This window comes from Girardinichthys multiradiatus, chromosome 12 (genome assembly GCF_021462225.1).
Source record: "Girardinichthys multiradiatus isolate DD_20200921_A chromosome 12, DD_fGirMul_XY1, whole genome shotgun sequence".
In the NCBI taxonomy this organism is placed as follows: domain Eukaryota; kingdom Metazoa; phylum Chordata; class Actinopteri; order Cyprinodontiformes; family Goodeidae; genus Girardinichthys; species Girardinichthys multiradiatus.
Genome location: NC_061805.1, coordinates 73,564 through 81,289, shown reverse-complemented (window position 1 = coordinate 81,289; position 7,726 = coordinate 73,564). Strand labels below are relative to the sequence as shown.

At 41.0% G+C, this 7,726-nt stretch overlaps 1 protein-coding gene across 3 annotated transcripts in view; it reads right to left on the bottom strand.

The window, feature by feature from the left end:
* Window positions 1–1,285: 1,285 nt before the first annotated feature.
* The window catches only part of LOC124878277 (amyloid-beta A4 precursor protein-binding family A member 1-like), a 31,179-nt gene continuing 24,738 nt past the window's right edge, over window positions 1,286–7,726 (bottom strand). For all 3 annotated transcript variants that reach the window (XM_047382139.1, XM_047382140.1, XM_047382141.1), the window contains 3 exons: window positions 3,055–3,174; window positions 2,805–2,945; window positions 1,286–1,725 (listed from right to left, as the gene is read on the bottom strand). In XM_047382139.1, coding sequence (XP_047238095.1) covers window positions 1,654–1,725; window positions 2,805–2,945; window positions 3,055–3,174 — 333 coding nt within the window. In that variant the 3' untranslated portion in view covers window positions 1,286–1,653. The remainder of the gene's footprint in view (window positions 1,726–2,804; window positions 2,946–3,054; window positions 3,175–7,726) is intronic.

Below are 7,726 nucleotides of genomic sequence, written 5' to 3'. Positions count from 1 at the left end.
CCTGATACACGGCACCGCCTTCAGGATACAATGTTTGAACCATTGGATGCACATGGTCCTCAAGAATGGTTTGATAGTCCTTGGCGCCCATCTAGCACAAGTATTGGGCCAAGGGAATGCCATGATATGGCAGCCCAAACCATCACTGATCCACCCCCATGCTTCACTCTGGGCATGCAACAGTCTGGGTGGTACGCTTCTTTGGGGCTTCTCCACACCGTAACTCTCCTGGATGTGGGGAAAACAGTAAAGGTGGACTCATCAGAGAACAATACATGTTTCACATTGTCCACAGCCCAAGATTTGCGCTCCTTGCACCATTGAAACCGACGTTTGGCATTGGCATGAGTGACCAAAGGTTTGGCTATAGCATCCCGGCCGTGTATATTGACCCTGTGGAGCTCCTGATGGACAGTTCTGGTGGAAACAGGAGAGTTGAGGTGCACATTTAATTCTGCCGTGATTTGGGCAGCCGTGGTTTTATGTTTTTTGGATACAATCCGGGTTAGCACCCGAACATCCCTTTCAGACAGCTTCCTCTTGCGTCCACAGTTAATCCTGTTGGATGTGGTTCGTCCTTCTTGGTGGTATGCTGACATTACCCTGGATACCGTGGCTCTTGATACATCACAAAGACTTGCTGTCTTGGTCACAGATGCGCCAGCAAGACGTGCACCAACAATTTGTCCTCTTTTGAACTCTGGTATGTCACCCATAATGTTGTGTGCATTTCAATATTTTGAACAAAACTGTGCTCTTACCCTGCTAATTGAACCTTCACACTCTGCTCTTACTGGTGCAATGTGCAATCAATGAAGACTGGCTACCAGGCTGGTCCAATTTAACCATGAAACCTCCCACACTAAAATGACAGGTGTTTCACTTTCATTGTCCAACCCCTGTATATTTACGATGAAGGCTAGCTGTAATGTTAAACACCCACTCCCTATCTCATTTAAAGCTTTACTTGTGTTCAGGACCACAGGAGGATTATAGTGTGTCCCTGCAGAAAATTAAATCACTATAAAATAGAGAGGTTTTCATGCTGGGAATGGCACCATAACAGGAGTGGCTCCAACATTCAGGAATTATGTTGAATAGCCCAACTAAAAATGTGTCTTCAAATCCTTTTTTAACCAAGATTTTCCTAGAGAGATTTTGGGTAAAAATGTGGTCCTACTGGAGTAATATTTTAGCACGTTGGTACCCAAAGTTGGAATGAAAAAACAAAGCAAAGTAGGTTTCTTACCATATGTATCTCTGGACATAAATTTAACTAATTCCACGCGATGAGAGAATGGTTTTATTTTCATATTTCAAACAACTCTTAGTTGCCTAAACAGTGAAGGGATACCATAATGTTTCTATATTAAAGTTTAAGTTAACTCTTCAAACATCAATACCAAATCACAAAAAACAATTTTAGGTTTTTGTACAACTGGAAGCTCACATTCAGTAAAGTGCAATCATCCTTTTCTACAGTAAGAAACCCAAAAGAGGAAGGTCTTATAGTAAATACAGATGAATAATTTTGGTTTTAAGTTAACACGGGACAAGAAAGTAACTGAACAAGTGAACTAACAATTTACGTAGTAAGAAATGCTGAAAGAGTGAAAGAAGCTTCAGGAGTGGGTTTAAAGTGTGAAAGGCTTTTCAAATGTAGAGAGGCTGCTCCTGGGCGGTCAGCAGGCGATACATTGCAGCCGGCATGGTCTTCATGTGAATCTAAACACAGACAACAAAGCAGAAAATCATGTCAAATCAGACATTTTGGTTCTAATTAATGTCATGTTTTTCTGGCTTTCCTTCTCCTTTTCACTATTAATATCAGTGATGGTACAACAACCATGATTTATTTCATCTGTCTGTTAAAGACATTTACTCTATAACTCACATTCTCTTATGTGAGATTTGTGGACAATTGTAAAGTAACATTTATCACAATAAAACCATCGGATCTGACTGAGTTGATTTAGAAAAGCTCAATTAATTCCTTTGAGAACAGCAATCTAAAAATCAATAAAACCTTAAGCTGACATTAAATAAGTGTTTTTGATCACAGTTCACAGTTAATGGCCTAGCCATCAAAGATTTTTTACTCTGAACTCAGATTTTCCCAGCCCCCAGTCTGAAATACAAGGATGCCCCCTAAAGTTGGAATTCAATCTGGGAAGTCAGACATTGGCGGACTTTCCCAAGTTCTGCTGTAGTTGCTGAGGCAAAAAAAAATAATGAAAGTTGCAGGTTCTATTGAGTAAGACTTGTGTTTGTATTTCATTGAACCAGCAACAACCAAAGCACTAAACACCCTCTATTTGCAAACGTAAAACCCCAACCTGAACTATTATGTCTAAGGAGCACCGGGTTTTCCACCTTAAATAATCTCAAAGATTTTGTTATGACTTTAATTGCACCTTGGAAGATGAAATCAACTCTGTATGAAAAAGGGAGTTTTGTAAATCACCTTACACAGTGGTCAGGTCCTTATAGTAATCAGTGTTCTTTGTGAAAGGGGTCAGTTTTAAAGTTGTAACATTTTGAGCTTAAATCTACTATAGTTTTTTTGGCTACTCAACAAGGACTCAACTTTCTGCCACCTATATGTTTATGCAGTCAGCCTCACTGATCTTCAAATTAAATTAGAAAACCAATAAACAAAGTCAAAGTTAATTGATCACCAAAATTGTGTAAAAATGACTGTACATCCACTTTTTTTACATCTTCAATACTCTTAAGTGGGTTGTAAGAAGAAGAAATTGACTAAAATATTTTATCTCTAAATATAGTCTTGTGTATTGTCTCACCTTTCCCACAGCCTTGGACAGGATCTGGACAATTTTTTCATGAGGAGTTGCCACCACGCTTTGACTATTGATCTCAATGATACGGTGACCCACTCTTACACCTCCTCTTTCAGCAATGCCACCACGCATAAGGCTACAAATCTGATGGATTAATGTAGTAGTTACTTCCAAAGGAAAACACAACTTTCATCAAAAAGTTAACAGTGTAAAAATATTTTCTATAAAAGAGTAAGATCCCAACACTACTCACAATGCCATTCTGGACACTGAATCCCAGCTGGTAGCGCACATCTGGCCGTCTGATAAGAACTGTAGTCACTGGAGGACATCTGACAATATTCAGCTTGATCTGAGACTGGTCCTTTAGACCCTATATAAAAGAAAGCATGTAGGATTTGTTAAAACATACAAATCACTGAACAAATATAAAAGAAATGTTAACAGTATTCTCATATACATTTGAAATTAATGTAGGGTTAGCATAGGACTGATGGTAGCTATGCAAAAAAACTAAAGGGGGAAACCACATTCTAATATTGACGCTTGTCGAAAGGGCTCTCTAGGACCTTCATGATGTGGGATGTATGGACAACAGGGTCTAGTCATTCAGGAGGGATGGATACGTTTTCTGTGGTACAGGAACAAGGCAGGATGTCTACGACTCCGCTGGAACCTTCTCATGAAGGTTGAATATATGCTGCAGAATACCATAGAGCTTCTCCACAAAGGCCTTTAGGACTCTGGGGCTAACACCATCTGATCCTGCAGCCTTGTTCCAGTTCAGTTTCTCCAAATACCTCTTCAACTGAGTTCTAGAGACAGAAGGTTGGGAGAGGAAGGCAAAAGAGCACCACCATCTCCTGATTTTGTTTAAAACAGAAAGATCCATGACTGATGTGAACATTTGAAGTGTACAGGGAAGCTTTGTGTTGGAAAAATGTGATTGTTATCGTGTTAGGATATTTTATTATTTTCACTTTTTAATTATGCAGCATTAAAGTTGAGTTATTTTATGTACTAGCTAAACCAAGTATGACCTTATATGCCGGAGTTTGCTTGCAGAAGTGTGTGACCTTCAAGAAACTGTATCTGAAGGATCTGACGCTTCGCAAAGTGTTATCTGCTTAATGGTTTTTCAGCCAAGCTCTTTGACAGTAGACTCTGGGAAAATGAATATTGTGTGCACCTGGAGTGGGAGACTGGCAGATAAATACAGATCCTTCTCAAAATATTAGCATATTGTGATAAAGTTCATTATTTTCCATAATGTCATGATGAAAATTTAACATTCATATATTTTAGATTCATTGCACACTAACTGAAATATTTCAGGTCTTTTATTGTCTTAATACGGATGATTTTGGCATACAGCTCATGAAAACCCAAAATTCCTATCTCACAAAATTAGCATATCATTAAAAGGGTCTCTAAACGAGCTATGAACCTAATCATCTGAATCAACGAGTTAACTCTAAACACCTGCAAAAGATTCCTGAGGCCTTTAAAACTCCCAGCCTGGTTCATCACTCAAAACCCCAATCATGGGTAAGACTGCCGACCTGACTGCTGTCCAGAAGGCCACTATTGACACCCTCAAGCAAGAGGGTAAGACACAGAAAGACATTTCTGAACGAATAGGCTGTTCCCAGAGTGCTGTATCAAGGCACCTCAGTGGGAAGTCTGTGGGAAGGAAAAAGTGTGGCAGAAAACGCTGCACAACGAGAAGAGGTGACCGGACCCTGAGGAAGATTGTGGAGAAGGGCCAATTCCAGACCTTGGGGGACCTGTGGAAGCAGTGGACTGAGTCTGGAGTAGAAACATCCAGAGCCACCGTGCACAGGCGTGTGCAGGAAATGGGCTACAGGTGCCACATTCCCCAGGTCAAGCCACTTTTGAACTAGAAACAGCAGCAGAAGCGCCTGACCTGGGCTACAGAGAAGCAGCACTGGACTGTTGCTCAGTGGTCCAAAGTACTTTTTTCGGATGAAAGCAAATTCTGCATGTCATTCGGAAATCAAGGTGCCAGAGTCTGGAGGAAGACTGGGGAGAAGGAAATGCCAAAATGCCAGAAGTCCAGTGTCAAGTACCTACAGTCAGTGATGGTCTGGGGTGCCGTGTCAGCTGTTGGTGTTGGTCCACTGTGTTTTATCAAGGGCAGGGTCAATGCAGCTAGCTATCAGTAGATTTTGGAGCACTTCATGCTTCCATCTGCTGAAAAGCTTTATGGAGATGAAGATTTCATTTTTCAGCACGACCTGGCACCTGCTCACAGTGCCAAAACCACTGGTAAATGGTTTACTGACCATGGTATCACTGTGCTCAATTGGCCTGCCAACTCTCCTGACCTGAACCCCATAGAGAATCTGTGGGATATTGTGAAGAGAACGTTGAGAGACTCAAGACCCAACACTCTGGATGAGCTAAAGGCCGCTATCGAAGCATCCTGGGCCTCCATAAGACCTCAGCAGTGCCACAGGCTGATTGCCTCCATGCCACGCCGCATTGAAGCAGTCATTTCTGCAAAAGGATTCCCGACCAAGTATTGAGTGCATAACTGTACATGATTATTTGAAGGTTGACGTTTTTTGTATTAAAAACACTTTTCTTTTATTGGTCGGATGAAATATGCTAATTTTGTGAGATAGAAATTTTGGGTTTTCATGAGCTGTATGCCAAAATCATCCGTATTAAGACAATAAAAGACCTGAAATATTTCAGTTAGTGTGCAATGAATCTAAAATATATGAATGTTAAATTTTCATCATTACATTATGGAAAATAATGAACTTTATCACAATATGCTAATATTTTGAGAAGGACCTGTATAGACATATTCTCTCTTAGTTAGTTCAACTAGGGTGTTATTGGTGAGACTGTGCATACTACATTGGGCAGAACAAGTATTTGATACTCTGCTGATTTTGCAGCTTTTTTCATTTCCAAAGCATGTAGAAGTCTTTATTTTTTATCATAGCTACTCTTCAACTGTGAGTGATGGAATCTAAAACAGAAATCCAGAAAATGACATTGTGTGATTTGTAAGTCATTAATTAGCATTTTATTGGATGACATAAGTATTTGATCATCTAACAACCAGTAAGAATCCCGCCTCTCACAGCCCTGTTAGTTCTTCTTTAAGAAGCCCTCCTGTTCTCCACTCATTACCTGTATTAATTGCACCTGTTTGAACTCGTTATCTGTATAAAAGACACCTGTCCACACACTCAATCAAACAAACTCCAACCTCTCCACAATGGCCAAGACCAGAGAGCTGTGTAAGGACATCAGGGATAGAATAGTAGACCTGCACAAGGCTGGGATGGGCTACAGGAAAATACCCAAGCAGCTTGGTGAGAAGGCAACAACTGTTGGTGCCATTATAAGAAAATGGAAGAAGTTCAAGATGATGGTCAATCTCCCTCAGTCTGGGGCTCCATGAGATCTCACCTCGTGGGGCATCAATGATCATGAGGAAGGTGAGGGATCAGCCCAGAACTACACGGCAGGACCAAGTCAATGACCTGAAGTCAGCTGGGACCACAGTCTCAAAGAAGACCATTAGTAACACACTACGCCACCATGAATTAAAATCCTGCAGCGCACGCAAGGTCCCCCTGCTCAAGCCAGTGCATGTCCAGGTACGTCTGAAGTTTGCCAACGACCATCTGGATGATCCAGAGGAGGAATGGGAGAAGGTCATGTGTTTGATGAGACAAAAATAGAGCTTTTTCGTCTAAACTCCACTTGCTATGTTTGGAGGAAGAAGAGGGATGAGTACAACCCAAGAACACCATCCCTACCATGAAGCATGGAGGTGGAAACATCATTCTTTGGGGATGCTTTTCTGCAAAGGGGACAGGACGACTGCACCCTATTGAGGGGAGGATGGATGGGGTCATGTATCAGGAGATCTTAGCCAACAACTTTCTTCCCTCAATAAGGCATTGAAGATGGGTTGTGGCTGGGTCTTCCAGCATGACAACGACCTGCAGCACAGAGCCAGGGCAACTAAGGAGTGGCTCCATAAGAAGCATCTCAAGGTCCTGGAGTGGCCTAGCCAGTCTCCAGATCTGAACTCAATCGCAAATCTTTGGAGGAAGATGGAAGTCCATATCACCCAGCGATAGAGAAGATCTGTAAGGAGGAGTGTTCCAAAATCCCTGCTGCAGTGTGTGCAACCCTTGTCAAGAACTGCAGGAAAGGTCTGATATCTGTAATTGCAAACAAAGGTTTCTGTACCAAATATTAAGTTTTGTTTTTCTGATGTATCAAATACTTATGTCATGCAATAAAATGTTAATTACTTACTTATTAATCACACAATGTGATTTTCTAGATCTTTGTTTTAGATTCCATCACTCAGTTAAAGAGTACCTATGATTAAAATTTAAGACCTGGAAAATCGGCCGAGGATCAAATACTCGTTCTCCCCACTGTATTTGCTGTCTGTTGAACTCTTTGTGCATGTTAAATGGCCTGTGTATTCCAAGAGGTTGAGTGTTGTTGTTTCTCTTTTAATAGGTAAAGGTACATATTAAAATTTTACCAACATTTTGGGTCAAAGGAGAGTCGGATGACTGTTTGGCTGTGGGCAGGAGAGGATACTGAGCTTGTTCCTGAATTGAACCTATTGAAGAGCGGCTTCAGTTCACTTGCTTTGTGCCAACTTTAATTGATTGTTTTGCTGGAGCTTGCTCTCCAGCTTCATCCTTTATGCCTTATTGCTGTCTTTAATCTTGACTTTAAGTTGCTTCTGTATACTCCTCAATAATTTTGCTATATAAATATAGTTTGATAATTTCCTGTCTCCTTCCCCTTTTTCTTGTTTAGGAGGTCCTTCAGGCTGCTGGTGATCCAGGGTTTGTTATTGGGGATGCATCTCACTATTTTGATGGGGATGATGCACACAGAAGTTTATATAG